General features: G+C 48.3%; 1 protein-coding gene across 2 annotated transcripts in view; it reads right to left on the bottom strand.

The window, feature by feature from the left end:
- KSR2 (kinase suppressor of ras 2) overlaps positions 1-20,963 on the bottom strand; it is a 462,287-nt gene that overhangs the window by 16,710 nt on the left and 424,614 nt on the right. The window contains exons 15-19 of one of the 2 annotated variants that reach the window (XM_042234645.1): positions 13,284-13,380; positions 12,191-12,324; positions 7,745-7,876; positions 1,545-1,674; positions 429-562 (exon numbers count right to left, since the gene is read on the bottom strand). In XM_042234645.1, coding sequence (XP_042090579.1) covers positions 429-562; positions 1,545-1,674; positions 7,745-7,876; positions 12,191-12,324; positions 13,284-13,380 — 627 coding nt within the window. Of the gene's footprint in view, positions 1-424; positions 563-1,544; positions 1,675-7,744; positions 7,877-12,190; positions 12,325-13,283; positions 13,381-20,963 lie in introns of those variants that run through there. The other variant, XM_060400779.1, reaches the window with a different exon arrangement.

Here is a 20,963-nt window from a genome sequence, read left to right as displayed (position 1 = left end):
TGCCATCAGTACAGGAACAGGGCAGAGGCAACTCATACACGTTTATCATCCATGAAATAGGTACTCCTCAGGACTTCTGTACTTTGATGAATAGCTGACATGTAGGGCTTGGTGGGTTCAGGGTACCATTTCACCATGTGATGCTCAGATTCACTGGGGTGTCAATCTTAATCAGGAAGGGATGGGCAATGAGATAGCCATGGTAGCCACTGGGATCTGTGCCCTGTGTGGACACCTCGAGGACCCAGATTCCAGAGGAGACTCCCCTGAACAGAAACGTACTGGGAAAGGGTTTTGTGTAGGGGAGGGAGGTGGGTACACGGAAAGGAGATAGTTGGCAGAGGAGTTTGGAGTGGAAGCAAAAAGGTGACAAAAGCCACAGGTGAGAGGGGAGTGGGAAGAGATGCTAAGAGGGAAGGAACACTTACTCTGCAGACTTCCAGAAATGTCCAGGGTGAGACAGGCGGCGGTTTCGCTTTGGCAGTTTCTCCAGCATGTCCATGAGTTTGGTGAAGGTAGGTCTCTCTTCTTGTTCAAAGGCCCAGCAGAAGAGAAGAATGTCCTAAAAGGAACCAACGTGGTGACTTAATGTAAATAGTAACTGCTGAGTACTCCTTGGCGTCTCATTGGATCTGTCTACCCATTTGTTCCACTTTCAGATTCCACTATCATCCATCCCTCCATCACGCACTCACCTATTGTGCACTTACCCATGTATCCACCTCAATTCGTGTATTTTACATTTCATCAATCATCCAGCCATGCACTATTTACCCATGTATCATCCATCATTTTACTTATCCACTTTTTGAGCCTATATAGCTAACTAGGTAAATCCTATTATAGAGGATATGGGATACACTGAAATTAATAGTGCTCCCCAAGGAGTCTCTTGACAGTTTTCTCAAAAGGGAGGAGGAAGATCCTGAGGCTTCTATCCACATCTAATACTATAAGTGCCTCTGAAAGTCTCAGAGGGGAAAATTACTCTACCAGTGATCGCCTCACATGAGAAAGGAAATCTAGAGAAAGGTAATCCTTAAAAAAAATACCAGATAATTACACATTCCCTGATTCATCTATTTTCTGATCAACAGAGGATTCTTCCTGATGTGTTTCAGAGGTTGATTATTAATTTATACTCGGGCCTCTGTGTTTTTATGTATCTTGTTCTGAGTTGGATGATGCCTTAAACTTTTTATGTACATTTAAATAAAATTAGAATAATTGATACTGGTGATAGTTTAATGTATATCTTTTAAAAATAACAAAAAAAGGATTCATTGGTTCTACTAGACTCAATCCCTTGCTAGGAAAAATCTGGCCAAGTGTACTGCACCCTGATGGTAGGAACCTGAATTGCAGGCATAGTTTGAAAGCTTTGCCTTCGAAGCTCCAAATCATTATCTGACAAGGCTGTAGGCAGGCGTTTTCATCACCCTCCAGGGAAGCATTTGCAACCTTAATGTGTGGGAAAAGGAGTGCCTAGAACTGTGTCTACTTCTCCCTTCGTCTCCCAGACCTGGCACCATCCTGGGACTTACCGAGATTTCTTTTCCCATGCCGATCTGGCTGAGGTTGGGTTTCATGCCTGTGCCCATTTGCCAGATTATTGCCTCTGCTGGTTGGGTCTTGAAAGGCCACTCCCTGGCATGGAGTTCATACCAGATAGTCCTGTGGGAAGACATTGTTAAGGGATGCTGGGGCGATATGTCACCTGCAACTCTGTGTCCCTCACCAACACACACCCACCCAGTCAGCCTGCTGGCTAATCACACTGGCCCCTGAGTTTCTGCCACACTGGACAGCTGTTTTGCTACCTCAGATGTACTTTAAGCTTTCATGATGTCTTAGAAGTCCTGCTTATCCCAGGATATCTTCTCTGGTGCCTGAATTAAAATGAATCAAAAGCTAGAAATGGAACAGTTTAATATAATGTGGCCAGGATCTCTGGCCCCATGTTTGTAATTTTAGAAAACTATTCTAAGGAGAAAATAAGGGATATAAACAAAAATTCGTTTATAAGGATCTTCTGTACACCATTATATAGGACACTGAAAAAAAGTAGCAATAACAAAACTGTTCAACAAGAATTGGTTATAGGGATGATGGTAAATCATTAAAATGAAATGGAATACTTTATTATTATTATTATTATTATTAGAAATTTCAATGTTGCTGATATAAAAATGCTAAATATATAAATTTAAGTGAAAAAAGCAGGACATAAAACTGTATATTAGATATGTTACACTTTTAAAAACCATTATATACATATTGATATATATATAATAATGTATAATAATAATGCATGATTTATATATGTATACACATATGTATATGGATATAAAGAGAATTAATAACACAGCAAAATATTAGCAAACTGTCTTTTCTCAGAGATAGAAAGGACACATTTTTTCTATTATATTTGTGTTTTCTAAGAAGGAACCTTCCTGTGAAACAACGGAAAGAAAAAATAAAGATCTGAAGGTCAGACTGCCTTGAAGGGTTCAAGTCCTGATTCTGTCCTACACTACGCTAGAAGTATGTCACTGGGTGGGTTGCTTCCCTTCTGAATCCAGGTTTCCTTACCTGCCAAATGAGAATGATGATAAAACTGCAGTGGAAGAATGTTTATCTGGGAGGCTGAATGTCAGAACAACTCAATGCTGAGATTATTCTAGAGGGATCAACTATGTTATCACCTCTGCTTCACACATCATGATATGGTAACGACTGAAGAAGCCACTGCTTGTGAGCAGCACATATGGGGTGGAAGGGGAGATGGGCTGGGTGGTGCTGAAGGGATGCTGGGAGAGGTGTGGTCGGCACTGAGGACCATGGCGGATGCCCTAGGGGATTCAGAGGATGCTGGGCTATCACTGAATTGGGCCGTGGGGGTAGGTCTCAACTCACTGAGATTCCCCAACTCAGGAAACATCTGCAACAACGCCAGGAAATGATCTTTCCTCTAACCTAAGGTAATTTATGTAAATTTGCTTTAAAGAATATGGAGTACTTGGTCATCCTTTTTAATGATGAAAAGTGAAAGTCGTGTCTGACTCTTTGCAACCCCATGGGCTATAAAGTCCATGGATTTCCCCAGGCCAGAATACTGGAGTGGGTAGCCTTTCCCTTCTACAGGGGATCTTCCCAACCCAGGGATTGAACCCAGGTCTCCCACATTGCAGGCAGATTCTTTACCAGCGGAGCCACAAGGGAAGCCCAAGAATACTGGAGTGGGTAGCCTATCCCTTTCTCCAGCGGATCTTCCTGACCCAGGAATCGAACCGGGGTCTTCAGCATTGCAGGCAGATTCTTTACTAACTGAGCTAGTAGAGGACTATATCAAACCAGCTATTTCTAGGGGCCCATCTCTCAATATACTCTCTCCCCTGCTAACCTCATCCATCTGGGGCAGGCAGGGGTGGTGATGCTCAGGTGTTGGGCTGTTGAGTCAGATGGCCAGGAAGTTCTCAAGTTAGGGTGCTGGATGGTTCTAGTCATCATCATCATAAATAATAACACTTACTGAGTTTTCATTCTGTGCTGGACTAATCTAAGCCCTTTGTATTTGTTATGATTATGGAGGAGGTGTATTAAGCAAGCCTTTTTATTCCGATGGTTTGATATCTGGGGTCTTGCTGACCCTGGAGGGTTTGCCCCTCTCAGGGCCAGCCAATTTCTAGAGACAGTAAACAGCTGATCTGTAAGTGGTGATTTTCATATGCAAACTCACTAATCCAAAGCTCTGTCCCCCATCTCCTCTATCAGGCTCTCACATTCAGGTCTGGTATTCCCCTGTCCTACTTAAGACAGCTCTCAGACCCTGTGCCCACTGAAGTTAGTCAAACCAGCCAATCTTAAATCTGCTTACCCTGCCTCATCCTTTCCTTCCTGGGGAAACCACAATAATGGTTCTTGCCTACATTCTCTTCCTGCTCCTTCTGCCTCTTGATTGACCCTGGTGCCTCCCCATGAACCCCTGCATGGGACAATGTGCCCCCTCCTTTTGGGAGCTGTGAATAACAAACTGTTCACACTGTTCATGGGGTTCTCACGGAAGTGGTTTGCCATTCCCTTCTCCAGTAGACCACATTCTGTCAGACCTCTCCATCATGACCCACCCGTCTTGGGTGGCTCCACATGGCACGGCTTAGTTTCATTGAGTTAGACAAGACAAAGGTCCGTCTAGTCAAGGCTATGGTTTTTCCTGTGGTCATGTATAGATGTGAGAGTTGGACTGTGAAGAAAGCTGAGCGCCGAAGAATTGATGCTTTTGAACTGTGGTGTTGGAGAAGACTCTTGAGAGTCCCTTGGACTGCAAGGAGATCCACCCAGTCCATTCTGAAGGAGATCAGTCCTGGGTGTTCTTTGGAAGGACTGATACTAAAGCTGAAACTCCAATACTTTGGCCACCTCATGCGAAGAGTTGACTCATTGAGAAAGACTCTGATGCTGGGAGGGATTGGGGGCAGCAGGAGAAGGGGGCGACAGAGGATGAGGTGGCTGGATGGCATCACCGATTCGAAGGACATGAGTTTGAGTGAACTCCGGGAGCTGGTGATGGACAGGGAGGCCTGGCGTGCTGCGATTCATGGGGTCGCAAAGAGTCAGACATGACTGAGCGACTGAACTGAATTGAGCTGAATAACAAACTATCCAATGGTAAGTTGTTTCCTGATCTACTGGCCACATCATACTGGAAAAAAGTTTAAAACGTACATTTGAAAACAAGAAGTGCTAATATCAGCCCCATTTCACAGCTGGGAAAATGAGGCTCAGGAGGGTTGTGTATCTTACCCAGGGTCACACAGCTTGTGAGAGGTCACAGCCAGAGTTGAGACCATCTGACCACAGAATCACACCACTGGCCTCCTGCTCTATGGGAAACCTACACACGGTCATCTCTGTGAGTCCTTTGCAACGGGGGCAGTGCACTACTTGGGAGGGCGACCCTATAGGTGATGGCTGGGGCCTGGGGACAGGGGCACAGAGTGTAGGCGCTGCTCATGTGAACTGCGGAAGGGAGACTGTTGGAAGCCTGGCCCTGTGCTGGGTGCCTTACAGATGTTTTCTCCTTCAGTCCTTAGAATATCACAATGGCTTTATTAACTTCGATTTGTGGCTGAGGGACGTAGGGTTTTGAGTGGTGAAATGACTCTCAAGCCCATCGGGGGCTCTGTGTTTAAAAGCTCCAGCTGTGGAGTCAGGATGACCCAAGTTTGATTCCCAGCTCCATGGTTAATTACTGTAAGGCAAGTCACTGAGCCACTCGGAACCTCAGTTTCCTCATCTGTCAATTGGGAACGATGGTACCTGCTTCAAAGTTGTACCTCTGAAGATGTTCTGAGATAGCGCCCATGACAAGCTTAACACGGTGCTCAACACACTTTTAAAAATCCATTTTTGTTCCAAGTCATGCCCCAGCATGAGGTTCCCAAGCAACAAGATGCAGCTAATTGGCAGGAAACCAAGAGCACCAGGTCCCTTGGAATTCAGCAGTGTCAGGGATAAAGGTCTCATTAAAACTTCCTTTCAAACCTAACTTTCAAGAGAAACTTGCTTTAAGGGGGAAAAAAAAATTGCTCAAGATTAAAACTCCAATGGAAAACCAATTACTTACTTTGGTACATTTTGTTAATTACATTCTTCTTTTTTTTCTTTTGCTAAATTGATACTAAAATATACCAACTTAATTACTGCAATTTGGTTTCAGATAACAATATTTAACTAGATAAAGATCTGGGCATAAACTAGCTGGAACAAGTGACAGCCTCTAAAGGGGTCCAAGTGACAGATGGTGAGGATCCTGATGTGCCAGCCAATGCCGCCCCCACCCCGATTTATGGAGAGGACACAGCGGGGTACTTCTCAGTGGAAGATGGTCTCTGTACCAGCTCCCGGTGGTGCTAAAATCTAACTTCACACATCTTCGAGCCTCCAGCTTTCCCAAACAGCTTCCCCAGCGTCATCTCTGCCAGTTCTTGCAACCGCCCCCCACAGTCAAGGTAAGATGAGGCTCCTGGTGGATCTTTTCCGAGTGCCGGGACCTGCATCTTAGGACAGTGCCCTGGAGCCTCTCTCCCTCCTCTGTACTTTCAAAGACAACTCATTTTCTCCCGTGGCTGCAGTTATTCTGTCTTTGCTGATGAGTCCTATGCTCTTTGTCTCCAGACTTCAAATGTGCAGATTCAGCTGCTTTCTGGTCGCTTCCATCGGCTGACTCCAAAGTGGCTCAAACGCACTGTGTCTAGATCTGCTCTCTTTGCCTTCCTGGTACATCCCACCCCCAATCCCCATCCCCCAGGCGGGTCTCTACTTTGGCAAAAGACACTACTTTCCACCCAGCTGTTTCAGGAAGATATTGCCACCACCCGCATTTAAACCAATAGTCAAGCCCTATCACTTCCACTCCCCAAATCCTGCTTCTTATGTCCAATCCCAGCTTTCATTCCCCTGGCACTGATTCGGTGCAGAATTTCAGGGTCTCACCCTACATTGGTCACCTGGCCCCATTTGTCTTCCTCCTTTCTGTTTTTTGACACAGTAGAGATTATTCTAAAACTCAACATGTGATTACGTCATTCTCCTGCTTAATGACCATCAGTGGCTCCCTAGTGCCCTGAAGATGGAAACTACTTAACTCAGCCTCTAAGTCCCTGCAGTGTGCCTTCTTTCCGCTCTAGGCTTTCATCTCACCACCTTAGTCTCATTTTTTTCCCCCTGATTCGTCATCCATCGGCTTTCCTTCCTCCCCCTGCCCTGCTCCCCAGTGTGTTCCTCCATGGTGGACAATTTGTTCCTTGTCATCCGTGTTCCTTTTCATGTGTTCCCTCTATCGGAAACACGTTACCTTGCCCTCACCTGGACTACTTATACTCAATTTTTAACACAGGCTCGGGAGTCCCCTCCTCCAGGAAGCCCTCTGTGATCCCCCAGACGGGATTTAGTTCCCCTTTCTCCCCACAGTCCTGTGCTTATCCTCAGCATAGCATTTACCATGGAATTTTGTAAAAACAACTGTTTCCTTGTCTGTCTTCTGTTAGGCAAGAGAGAATAGGGAAACTATGGTGGTTTTAAAACATCTACAAATTGATACTCCTTTTTATAAAAAAAAAAAAAAGTAGAGCTTAATTCTCCTCACCTTGATTTACTGACTTGGTTCTAACAAACAGAGTACGGTAGAAGTGACTATATATAATTTCTATGACCAGGTCATAAAGGCAGTGCAGCTTCTTGCCGCCGAGCCCGTGGAAAGGCCTGTGTGGTAAGGACCTGAGGCCTCCTGCCAGCAGCCATGTGAGTGGTCACAACTTGGTAACAGATCCTCAGATGTCAAACCATCAGATGAGACTGCAGCCCCAGTCAACATCTTGACTGTGACCTCATGTGAGATGCTGAGCCAGCTCAGAACCACTCCCAAACTCCTGGCCACAGAAACTTGAGATCATAAATGTCTTTTTAAGCCACTAAGTTTTTGACAGTTCATTCATACTAAGCACCCAGGACAAAGCTCTTGCATGAATGAATGAATGAGTGAGTCAGGCAATTTGTCACGTTTGCATCATCAGTTAGAAAGCAGGCATGGAGGTTTGCTATGGTCTCTCTACTAGAGCCCACTCAGACCCCTCCCCCCATAATTTCACCCAGAAATCTTCAGACAGACGCCTTGTCCCTTCCAAAAGGGAAGTGCCCCTCTGCTCAGGCTGGGGCTCTGAAGAGCCTGGGTTGGGCCACCTACCCGAGTGCAAAGACGTCTGAGTGTTTGGAGAAGGGGAGCTTGTCCTCCTCTGTGTCGGGAGACAGCTGGCGGATGATCTCTGGGGCCAAGTGGCACAGCCAGCCGTTCTGGATACGTAGCTTGTCATCACGCCTGGAGAAGTGAAGCACAGGGTGAGCCCTGTTTCACAGCCCAGAGAGGACCGGTCTTCCATCACTGACTGCAAGTCCCTGGACCACCTCTGCTGGCTTCCTTCTGTTTCTCCCCTGCCCTGTGCTCCCCATCAGGCACTGCCTGACCTTGTGCTTGAGGCCAAGACCCAGCGGGAGGTACAAGACAGGATGGTCTGGAGAGAGACATCCAACACCCAAACCGTCATCCTGTTCCTTTGCCACTGAGGCGCCCCCTCCTCCATCTTCATCGAACAAGTAGAGCTGGTCCTCGTTATTCATGGCACTTATGTTCTATACGGAGCCTCAGTAAACACTGGATTAGTGAATACTGAGAGCAAACCAGTCAATCCTAGAGAAAATCAGTCTGGAATGTTCATTGAGAGGACTGATGCTGAAGCTGAAGCTCCAATACTTTGGCCACCTGATGTGAAGAGCTGACTCACTAGAAAAGACCCTGATGCTGGGAAAGACTGAAGGCAGGAGGAGAAGGGGGCGACAGGATGAGATGGTTGGATAGATGATTGGATAGCATCATCGACTCAATGGACATGAATTTGAGCAAGCTCCAGGAGTTGGTGATTGACAGGGAAGCCTGATGTGCTGCAGTCCACAGGGTCACAAAGAGTTGGAGACGACTGAGAGACTGAACTGACTGAGTTAATACTCCTGGAGGAGCTATACAATATATACACTTGCATGCATGTGTCTCATACACATTAATCTTAAATCCTAAAAACAACTCACTCATCCTAGTCTAGTTTATTTTGCACAAGAGAAAATGGGGCTCAGAAGTATTGACTTGCTCTGAGGCTGCCCTTCTACCAGGGAGGCAGAATTGCAAAACCCATCCAACTGGCCCCAGAGCTGGAGCTTCTTGCCCTGCAGTGCACCACATACTCCTGTGTCCATGCCCTGGTCATCTCCAAGCAACAGCCAAAGCAAGACTGCATGGCAGCCTCTCCTTGGACCTCAGTCGGGAATGTGTGTATAGGTTGACCTGATAGAACGCATCCTCTGCTAGAAAATAGGACTCAAATTCATTCATTAAAAAAACAAACAAACCATGAGTTTGCAAGGTCCAATGAGTTCTTGCTTTTAGAATCGGGGACACCTGCAGGGGTTTAAGGACCCATCTGTTGCTTACTAGGTGTGCATCTTTGAACAGACCTGAGTCTCCACTTTCCCATCTGTGAAATGAACACATGAACCTGGACTCCAGATGACTGGTGCAAGAATGAAGAGGAGAAGGGTTGGGTCAGCTGCCAGGGCTACACGAGTCCTGGACATCAATATTCCCTGTGGATGTTTTTGCGCCTTGAGGACTCAGAAACAGAATGGAGGTTAGAGTCCAAAGTAAGAATGTCATCCGAGAGAGGGGTCGTGTCCTGGGCCAGCCGCCCTTCTCCTGGCATGACCAGGCTGTGTGGGGTGGGATGCTGTTACCAGAAGGACAAACCTGCCAGTTCCCATCTTACTCAACAGCCCCTTCTGCCTCCTACTGACTTGCTGGGGCAGTGGAGCTTTGGAACTGTAAGGCTGGGTCACTCGATAACCATCATCCTGGGGTGGAGGTAGGCACATGCCTGGCAGGGGGCTGAGACCCAGGCCTGGCACAGACACCCTGGGGTGTCCTGTTCCCCTGGTGATGGGCCTATCAGTGACCAACCCAAATTGTCTTCACTATGGCTATCACTATAGGCAGCTGGCATGATAGCACTGGCATCTTAAATGACACCTTTTCTGGATGATGGCAGAACAGCTGTAGACAAGGCAATGCTAAGGATGGGCTCAGGGAAGCCCTGGCGTCTGTCTGGATGTCCAGAATGGGCTCACTGTTACTGTGACTCACCCTTGCCCCAGGGCCAGCTGATCTCCCCTTTCTGGGCACGGAGCACTGTGGATGCCCCTAATGTCTAACTGACGGAAGGGCAGGAAGGCAAGTAGCTCCTGCTGAGTGCCTACTGTATACCAGGAGTTCCAGCCCATTTAATTCTCAGGCACCCACAATCAACTGGGGATCACCGCTGTTCTATGGGTGAGGAAATAGCCTTAAAAATGTTTAAGTGTGTGTGTGTGCTCAGCTGCTAAATTGTATCCGACTCTTGGTGACCCCATAGACTGCAGCCCTCCAGGCAAGTTTGTCCATGGGATTCTCCAGGCAAGAATACTGGAGTGGGTTGCCATTTCCTTCTCCAGGGGATCTTCCCCACCCAGGGATCAAAGCCATGTCTCTGGTACTGGCAGGCAGATTCCTTACCACTGAACCACCTGGGAAGCCCAAAAAGCTTAAGTGACCCTGGCAAAGCCACGGAGATAAAAAGTGAAAGAACTAAGATCTGTTTGATTGCTAGTCTTTAAAACTCCAGCGACTAGACTCCTAACCACAGTCCTATAAGATTCCATGGCACCATTTGGGAGCAAAGTTCTGAATTGAGCCCTATTGTCCCAGCAACAGAAAAAAAGCACAGGAAGTCACTGATGGCTCCTCCTGGGTAGCCAGGTGATGTGGGTCTCTGGTGGGGAGGTGTTACTGAGGGTTCCCTGGCATCCTGCGACACTAACTGGGTTTGCATTGACAACCAGACTGGGGCACGGTTGGGGCGGGGTGCTATCTGGGGGACAAGGCCAGAAGCCATCTTGCCCTTCATTTGACTTCTCTCCCTGGTTGGCATGGGGCCTCCATGATTAAGCTGAAGGTCATTCCCTTTCCCCGTGCTTTTTCTTCTATGGCTTCAGAAACCATGACTCTAAAGGGAAAAAAAGCAGAGGCCCTGCCCCACTTTCCCCTGCTTGGGGGAAAAGCCACTGGCCAGGAGGATGAGTGTGGACCTGCCACCAGGAGGGAAGAATCCGATGTTTTTTTTTAAAGAGCCTTGAACTAGGTTAAAAAAGACACTTGCTGAGCCTCTTCGTGTCTTGACACAAAGTACTTAGGTTCATAATGACGTCACCAACTGCTTTCTCTGCCCTTGGCCTTGGGGTGATGGAAACAGCTATTCCCCAACCAGGAAACTGGAACCTCAGTGAGTTCCTGGCTTCTTAGGTTCTGCCTTGATGACCCTCTCCATCTATCTATTAATTTCCTGTCTCCTTATTTTCTTATCTTAGGGACTATAGATCATTTTGGAAGATGAATCTCTTTGGGCGAAGTAATAATCTGAAAACAAACAAACCCTCAAGCTTCTGATGGTTACTGCATCGCAAAGAACAGCAAGATCAGGTTTTGCCAAATTTCAGATGGTCTGACCAAGATTCAAAGTATTATAGAGCATGGAGAAAATTCACTGTGCGGGGAGGAGTACTGGGGCTACTGGGGCATACCTCAAAGAGATCAGAGATTCCCCGAATCAGCTGAAACAGGAGTACAAATACAGAAGCCTGAAGGGGGGTGCAAAGCTGTCTTTCTGGAGAGGCACACCATTTGTTATAGAGGCGTGATTAGAGAAAACACACTGGGTTTAAGTGCGTGTGTGTGTGTGTGTGTGTGTGTGTGTGTGTGCACGGGCGTGCGCGTGAGCACAACTCTCCAAATTAAAAGTTACAAAGGGCAGACCTTCGGAATTATGGGCTGTTTATTCGAGATCCCGGCTGTTTCTTCACTGGCCAGCTCAAGGCAGCTTGCTCCAGGGTGAGTGGTGGCTGAGCTTTAATTACTTAACAATAGTTAATGATCCTCCTGGGTGATACTGGGGAGGTATATGCAAATTCATACTAATTAGAGCAGCTCCGCAGTGGCTATTGTTTGTCTGCTTGATGTGCTCCAGGCGCTGTGCTGGACGCTCGCTGTGTGCTCTTATTCTACCCCCATAAAGACACTAAGGTAGGCATCATCATTTTTCTTGCAGGAACGTGAAGGCACAGTTAATGAGTGGCCAGGCCACGCTAGGCCCTGGGCGGGTCTGACCTTAAATCTCTTGCTCTCAACTACACTCCAGCTGCACTGAAATGAAGGAATTCATATGAAAACTGAGCAAGGGTGTTTGGTGAGTCCAACTTCCATGTGCATGCTTGGAGGAAGAAAAGAGTCCTTGGGTGAAATTCAAGGGCAAGGGCGTTGCAGGACTGAAGGAAGCTCTGTGCGCATTCAAAGGCACCACTTTCAAGAGAGGCCCCATGGGACTCGGAGCCTGACCTGGGCACCAGCATTGCACCACAGGCATAGCAGCCTCGCCCCTTGGCTAAACGATCTCAGGTCCAGCATCATGTTTAGGTCACTAAAGCCATGTGGGTGACTTCCCATCCCCTGACCATCACCTCTCGAGAACCCCTCGGGGCCCCTCCAACCAGCACTCACCTGCCAGCCTGCAGCACCCCGGAAATGCTGAAGAGCCCAAAGTCTGTGATCACCACTTTGCCGTTGTCGTAGAACACATTCTTGGACTTGAGGTCCTTGTGCAGGATCCCCTTGGCGTGGAGATAGCCCATGCCCTGCAGGAGACAAGCACACCTCTGCGCTCACTGGAGCCTGGCCTGGGCTCACGGTTCACACGCCCTGCCTTTCCACTGAGACCACACATGTTGAACAGCTGCAGACCTGGGGCCCAAACACCCAGGCTTGCAAGTAGGGTGGAGCAGGCGTGGCAAGTGGGAACAGCCTTGAGCAGGGTCCCCAAGGCAGAAATCTGCCACCAGCCTCAGATGGTAGCAAAACCATCTCCATCTAAGTGCTTCTGCTTCCTGAAAAAGAAGCAAGGGAAGATCTCCCCCGAGGGAAAGGAGCAGGGCCAAATCTGAAAAGAGGGCCCTCAAGAGACAGGAACCCCTTCGATCTTATTCCACACCACTGCAGAAATTCACTTGTGTTCCTCAAGAGACGTATCATGAGGCGATTATCAAGAACATGGAGAAGGGCTTATGGAAGGTCAGGCTCAAGGGTGAAATACCTAGATTTCTATTTTTGCCTGAATGAGCAGTCACAGTTTTATTTCTTTTTTGAAGTTCAGTCCTAACACATCCAATGGAGAATAAAAACCTGAATACTACGGAGTCACAAGGTAGCCACCAGAAAACACAGCATGTTCTCGTTTGTTCTAATCCCAAACAACACCCAACAATTTGATAGTTCCCGGCAGCTATGGAGAGAGATGGTTTACACTCATGGGAATTCAAGGATTCAGGGGGTAAGGGATTCTAGTAATGAGAAGAGCCCCCTGGTCCCCGCACACACCCAGTTATCCTGATGACAGGACACCAGAAGGAAACCAAACACTGGTTGACCGTCTCTAATGGCTGTTTTAGCAACTGTTATACACACGCTGCGCGGTGTCACTCAGGTCAAGTTTAATTTCTTTTAAGCCCACACTGTTGGTCTGAAGCCACACCATGAGTCTCAGGATGGGGCCAGGTCTTTCTGAGGTTCAGGGAGGAGGCCCCAGGCCCTACGGTACCTTCACAATTTCTTGGGCAATCTGTCTCGTTTTGTTGACATCCAAGACGATCTTGGCGTCTCTCACCACAGAATAGAGGGTCCGGCCCTTACAGAGGCTGGAAAGCAAAAGAACAGAATTAATGGCTGGCAGTTGTCAAGATAAGGGCCCCCCACAACAGCTACCAAGAGCGACGCACAGAGGGAATTCTCGAGCGGTCCGGCGGTTAGGACTTGGCGCTTTCACTGCCGGGGCCCAGGTTTGATCCCTGGCTGGGGAACAAAGATCTTGCAAGCTGTGCGGCACACACACGACAAGTGACACGTAGAGAGTGGGGCGTGTGTGGACACGCCGCTGTTACGCCCCCGAGATGTTAAGCCTGCTACTGGACCTTGATTCTGGTTCTGGGATGCGGGTCTGGGAGCAAGTCCTTTGGGGTTCTTCCGGATCTTCACCAGCTTCCCCCTGCCCCCCTCGGCATCCAAGGATACCTTCAGAGTCTAGCCTAGCCCAGAAGCGGGAATGCCACCCACTGTCTAACCCAGGCTCTCACAGGTGAAAATTGTAACTTGTGTGTGGCAGTCCACAGGCAGCACTCAGATGGCACTCTGCTGGCCCCTCATCCCAGCTGCCATCACTTGCCAGGAGCCACTGGTGTGTGGGGACAGTGACGAAAGACCAGCAAAGCCGTCGCTGATGTGTACTAAGTGAATGATGTATTCAAGCCTTTGGACAGGGGTGTGTAAACACCAGTAACACTCCCCCAAACCAGATGCCTGTCTGGACAGAGGATTTTCAAACTATTTTCAGCCTCATTGAGTTCATTTTGAGGACCAGCGGTTCCAGATGAATGACAAGATGAAAAAGGACATTATACAGTAACAGTAACACCCCATTTAATCGCCGGCATGTTTGTCCATCCATTTCCTCTGCAATGAGCACGATGCCTGGGGCACACAGACCACGCACTCGATGAACAGTCACCAAATGAACGAGAGACGGAATGAGTTCTAGATTCACCAAGGCATCCCGTCCCTAGGACCACATCTCGCTCACTGCATCCACTACTGGCTGAAAGAAGAAGGAAGGGCACTAGGGATGTTCCTTTTCTGTGTCAAAATGATGGCATGAACTTTTCTTTTAATCTGTGACTTGACTGCTAAAATGTTCTTGGCATCCTGTTCATTCCTTTAATAGTTTCCAAGCCCTGCTGTGGGCTAGAATCAGCTGAGATCACGTGGTTATAGCCAGAACGTTGCTATCAGAAGGGCTCTGCTCTTCACCCAGTGTGCATCTTTGTGTCTTTCAGTGGGCTACCTAACCTCTCTGGGCCTCAGGTTCCGCATCTATCGAAGGAACTAACGAGACCTAGCCACAGAATTCGTGTGAGGACTGCATAAGAGAAAGATCTCTCTCACTGGTGTCCACAGTGGTTAGAACAGGGGCCTAGTGTCAGATTGGGTTGGAACCGTGGTTTGTCTGTCAGTGGCTGTGACCCTGGGCAGGAGAGTTAACCTCTCTGAGCCTCAGTTTCATTATCTGTAAAATGGGGTCAATACAGATTTTGCTTTTATCAGGTTTCTTAGGAGAAGCACGTGAAATCGGGTGTGTCAGGGTATAGGCAAGTCTCCATGCCCAATACAGTCACTATTCCTGAAATGCTGGCTATTATGAGAGGTGGTACATGATCAATAAAACGGTGAACACACACACACATGCTTGTGTGCAAATATATATAAGAATTATATATTTATACACACATCGCATTGGTCTGTCCACATATTATCTACCCATCTATCCGCTTGTTCATCATGCTACCTGTAATCACTCATGATCTTCGACTAAGGTTGGTTTCTTCACCTGCGTAAGGTGAGATTCCCAGGGTAGCTGACTCACAGAGAGGCTGATTCTCCTGTCCAGGGTTGTGCAGTTTGTCGGCGGGTGACAGCCACGATGACTCAGGGTTGTCCCCTCTTGCTGGCTCAGGTAGTGTGTTTGCTGTGGCTGCTGGAGGCACGGTGGAGGAGGGGGAGTGGGCTGCGTAGCCAATTAGACCAAAGTGACATTTAAGTATTCAGGATGGTAGAGACTGTGGGTGGATTCCCTCACCCAGAGACGCTGTTCCGGAATAGTCACCTACGCTGATTACCCGCCAGAGCCCAGAAGAAATATTATACGTCCCCACTGTAGACAGCACAGTGAACAGCTGCAACAGGCTCCGAGACTCCTAGACTCTCAGGGTGGTTGTGTAGAAGTTGCAGGGTCCAAATGTCCATGCCTGTCTCCTTTCCCCTGCTCACATCCTCCTTTCCAGCAGCAGCTGCTGAAGTCTGTGCTTCTCTTTCCACCTTAGGGCATCTGGAGCCCCGTGGACACACACACACACACACACACACACACACACACACACACATGCACACACATGGGCTGGTAGGATATCAGTTGGTAAGATCACAGCTTGGCACATCCACTAAGGTGAAATATACAAATAAGCCAGGACCAGCAATTCCTTCCCTAAGCATGTACCCAGCAGGCATGCATACTCATATTGACCTACAGACATGTACCAGAATGTACCAGAATATTCTAGAATGTTAATAGCAATCCATTCATATTAGCCCCAAACTGGAACCTACCCACATGTCCACCAACAGAAAAATGATGATATATCCATGTAACAAAATAAATGCATACTGGATTATTAATAAGCAAATTATTGCTAACTGCAAAAGGCATGAAGTTCTAAACAAATGCTGAGCAAAAGAAGCCACACAAACACTGAATGATTCCATTTATATGAAGTTCAAAAGCAGACAAAACTGGTTTATGTGCTACAAGTTAGCACAGTGGTGACCTTTCGTGGGGAGGCTGGAAAGGGCATGAGGGGTGCTGGGGGCAGGTGATGCTCTATATTTTGATGTGGATGTTGGTTATATGGATGTGTGTTTAGTGAAAATTCATCAAGCTATGCTCTTAGGATATGAACACTGTGGTAGATACATTATCCTTTCAAAAAAAAAAAACTTAAAAAAAATCCATGATTACTGGGCATATACCCCCAAGAAAACCAAAATTGAAAGAGACACATGTACCCCAGTGTTCACTGCAGCACTATTTACAATAGTTAAGACATGCATGGAAGCAACCCAGATGTCTATCAAAGGTGAATGGATAAGGAAGTTGTGGTACATACATACAATGGAATATTACTCAGCCAGGAAAAAGAACACATTTGAATCAGTTCTAATGAGGTAGATGAACCTATAGCCTATTATACAGAGTGAAGTAAGTCAGAAAGAGAAAAACAAATGTCGTATATTAACACATTCATATGGAATCTAAAAAGATGGTACTGATGAACCTATCTGCAGGGCAGCAATGGAAACACAGACATAGAAAACAGACTGCTGGATACAGTGGGGGAAGGAGAGGGTGGGATGAATTGAGACAGTAGTATGGAAACATACACATTACCATATATAAAACAGACAGCCAGTAGGAATTTGCTGTATGACACAGGGAGGTCAAATCAGGTACTCTGTGACAACAAAGAGGGGCAGGATAGGGCAGGAGGTAGGAGGGAGAGAGATTCAAGAAGGAGGGGACATATGGATACCTATGGCTGATTCGTGTTGATGTATGGCAGAGACCAGCACAGCATTGTAAAGCAATTATTCTCCAATTAAAAATAAATTTTAAAAAATCAGTGAGGAAAGGATGAACCATTAACACATGGTGTTGAAACAAAATCTCAGGCAATATCGACATCCCTGGTATCCGTTTCTAAATGCTTCACAGAGTCCAGAGGGGCAGTACCTGCAGGGGAGAGGAGGGGTGCACGGCGGTGCCTGCTCAGGTGTGTATAAGTGGCTGAGTGAGAGGAGGTGTAGGGTGAGGGCTGAGCTCTGAGCAGGAACAGGCACCGGGCAGGCACACGAGTGGCTGAGGTTCCAACAGTCCAGGCAGGTCGGTCCAAGTATCTGCGGCAACTGCTCGAGCGCTGAGTTTCTGTGGCTAATGCCAGTGCCCTAAAAGCCACTTGTGGATGTACGGTGCGGAAGGGAAGGGAGGTCAGGATGGTTTTCTGAGCACGTGTGGGACCTATCTCGCCCCCAGCATCCTCGCAGCATCCCTGGAGGGTCCACGTTGTCACCCACCTCTTACAGGTGAGGATGCAGACATCCAGAGGGGCAGACGACCTGTGTCAGGGACACACAGCCACGGCATCCACGGTGCGGGTGCCCAGGTGCTGGACACGATTCGGGGGCCAGGAAAGAGACACAGGGCTGAGGGAATCCAAATTCCAACTCTACCCTTTACTGCTTGTTGGGTGACCTTGGGAACTGACTTCAAACTTGGCTTCCTTGTGTGTAAAATGGGGACAATAGTAACAATACCAGCTAACACAGGCCGAGCCCTTTCTATGTGCCCGACGCCAGTCTAAGCCTAAGAACCCAGGAGGTGGGTGCTCTCTTGGTGTTTCACTGACTTCAATGGGCATTTCCTCACATTGTAACGAGCATCTTTGAAATCAGAATGCGTTTTGCATTCATGGACAGGTGCCAGTTTCACGGGCACTGCCTCTCTCTGGAGTACATGGAAGAAACGGCGCATGTTCTAGTCGACGGCATCTTCAGCTTCACCGAGTTCGGAATCAGCCCCATTTCTACAGATGAGGCTCAGGGAGGTAAAGCCGACCTGGGATTTGAACCCAAGCAGGCTGGCTCCAGGGTTTATGTTCTTAACTCCCATCTTTTGAGTCTTAACAATTTTTTTCAGACTCCAACGCATCATAGGCCCTCAGTAAATGGTGGCTGTAATATCGCTACGAACATCACTGACAGCAATGAAGATTAATGACGTCCACTGCCCTCGGTAGCAGAGCTAGTCTGAAGGTCAAGAGAAGGTGTTTTGGTGGCTTACAGATATATTTAGAACCTCTCTAGCTTCTGGGGCGTAGGCTCAAGAGCTAGTGTACACACAGCATCTCTCTCTGCAACAAAGATCGTGTTCTTCCGAGAAGAGGAGCATGGACCATCTTATCTACAGGTCACCGTCCCTCCCAGCCCTGGCCGCAGGCAGCTCATAGAAGGCTGTCTTTGATCCCACATCCCAGGTGACACAGTAAACCTTTGGTGCGGCAAGTGTAAGATTTTTATTATAAACTGTCCTAAAAGAGGCTTGTCAAAACCGATCAGATAAAACCATCTAGCGGGTTTCTCTCCAAGGGCCTCTGTTCAAACTGGCTCATTTTGCCAAATCAGTGGCTGGGAAAGAAATCTGAACGCCGTAGCAGCTGTTTCCTTTCTCTCCCACAAACTCCTCACCATCAAAGCCAGGGAGCCAGGCCAGTGTGAATGGTGGGGAGTGGGGGCGGGGGCAACCTCCTCTGAAGACTGACAGACCGGCTCCCAGCCCAACTCTGCTCCCTCTGAGCCCACATGCCTTGGGGACTCACTGTGGCTCACCTATGTTCCCATCGGTAACAGTGATCAACTCAGTAACAGTCCTCCAAAGATATCCACAGGCTTCCCTGGTGGCACAGTGGTAAACAATCCCCCTGCCAATGCAGGAGACATGGCAGATGCAGGTGACAGGGGTTAGATCCCTGGGTCAAGATCCCCTGGGGAAGGAAATGGCAACCCACTCCAGTATTCCTGCCTGGAAAATTCCACGAACAGAGGAGCCTGGCAGACTACAGTCCATGGAGTCGCAGAGTCAGACACTACGGAGCATGTGTGCAGAAAGAATATTTACGCACAAAAGGGATTCTGTAGCTGTGATTAAATTAAGGTTCTTGAGGCGGGGAGACTACTCTGGAGGATCAGGGTGGGCCCAACATGTCATCACAAGGGTCCTTGTAAAAGGAAGGCAAGAGTTGAGTGAGGGAAGGTGGCAAGTGAACCAGGAGGCAAAGGAGAGGCAGAGGGAGATCAGAGGACGGTAGCGGAGGCTGAGTGATGTGACGTGAGAAGGACTCAACCAGTCTTTGCTGGCTGTGGGGATGGAAAAGGGGCTGCAAGCCAAGGGATGCAGGAGCCAAGAGAAGCTGGAAAAAGCAAGGGGTGGGTTCTCCCCAAGGACCCCCTCCCCGAACAGAATGCAGCTCTGTCCAAGCCCTGACTGTAACCCTGTGAGACCCATTTTGGACTTCTAACCTTCAGAGCTATAAGCTTTTATTGTTCCAAGCCACTGAGTTCATGGTAATCTTACTGCAGCAACTGACTTACTCAGGGGTAGTAAGTAGTGTTGCAGATAGGGTATGAGGGGGAAATGGGATCATGGAAGTACAGTGCTCGGCCCAGCAACTTGCCAGAATATGTACTCCTTGAACATGGCTCACATCGTGCCTAATAATATGAATATTATTTCTAATATTATTATGTCTAATAATATTCTAATATTACCTCTAATAATAACACTCTCCTGTCTGGATGGCTATGCAGCCCCTCATGGCCACTCTGCCTCTCCCAATTCATTTTCCATCCAGGACTTTTGAGTGGCAGCTTCAAAATGCAAGGCTGACCAGGTCACCCCCCAACTACAATGGCTCCCCACTGCCCAGCAGTGGACGCAGACCTGACTCCTCCAGCATCCAAAGGTCCTGCAGAGTCTGACCCCAGCAGACAGCTCACCCCTTTGCTCATGGAGCTCCAGCCACAGTGGCCTAGCTCAGGGCCACTGCCCGCCAGCTCATCTTTTCGGCCTGTGATGCTCTCCCCATCTGGCCTCAGATGCCTCCCCAGCTCGGCCCCTCCTCCTGTCGGCCCCTGCGGCACCGGGCACTCCATCTTTGCAGCCCTTGTTGTGGTTGCCATTCCACATGGGCCAGCTGGAGTCTTTGATTACGGGCCGTCTCTCCCTCTGGATTGTACACGCCACGAAGGGAGGGTCTAGCCTACCTGGCTGCCGCTGTCCTCCCAACACACAAAAGCGTCTGAAGGATGGAGAGATGCGATGCTCCGGGTGCCTCCTACGGCCAGGCCTCCTCTTCCAGGGTTCCTGGGTGTGGGATCCCCACCAGAGCATCCACATCACATCCAACCAAACAAAAACACCTTCTCAGGGGCCTGTATCTTTACTTTTCTTGGCTTGTTTTGCTTGTGGGCTTTTTTTGGGAGTTCTAAGGGGCTCCGGATGAAAGTAACAATTGGTCCTTTTAGGAAGGAAGGGGTGTTAGACTTTTGGGCAGGCTTGGTCTTGCATTTGAATGTCCCTCGACAGGGCGCGTAGCGTCTCCTCTGCCACACCTTGTCCACTTCTTGCAGTGACACCGCCTGCCTGGACCTCACAGGTATTTAAGCACTGGGGCAGTGGCCGACAAACTTGAGCATACGTGAGAATTCCCCTGGAAGGGCTTGGGAAAACAAAGATGGCTATTCCCACCCACAAGAGATTCCGATTCTGGGAGTCCAGGGGGAGCCCTGAGAATGTGCTTTTCTGACAAGTTCCCAGGTGACGCTATTAATAGCGCAGGTGGTCTGGGGACCCCACTTTGAGACCTGCCTTTCAAGCCAATCTTGTTTTCCTGAGCCCCAGAGATCATTAAGTTCACAATCACAGTCCCTTTAGTGAGTGCCATGTGGGCCTGGTACTGTTCTAGGTGTAACAGATACAGTGAGTGAGGCGGGCCCATCTTCATCTGGGCCTGCCGGGATGAGGAGAATCTCGGTGATAAACACGTAAGCCAGCAAACTGATG

The sequence above is a fragment of the Ovis aries genome, chromosome 17 (genome assembly GCF_016772045.2).
Source record: "Ovis aries strain OAR_USU_Benz2616 breed Rambouillet chromosome 17, ARS-UI_Ramb_v3.0, whole genome shotgun sequence".
NCBI lineage: Eukaryota > Metazoa > Chordata > Mammalia > Artiodactyla > Bovidae > Ovis > Ovis aries.
This window is presented reverse-complemented; position numbering and strand designations above follow the sequence as displayed.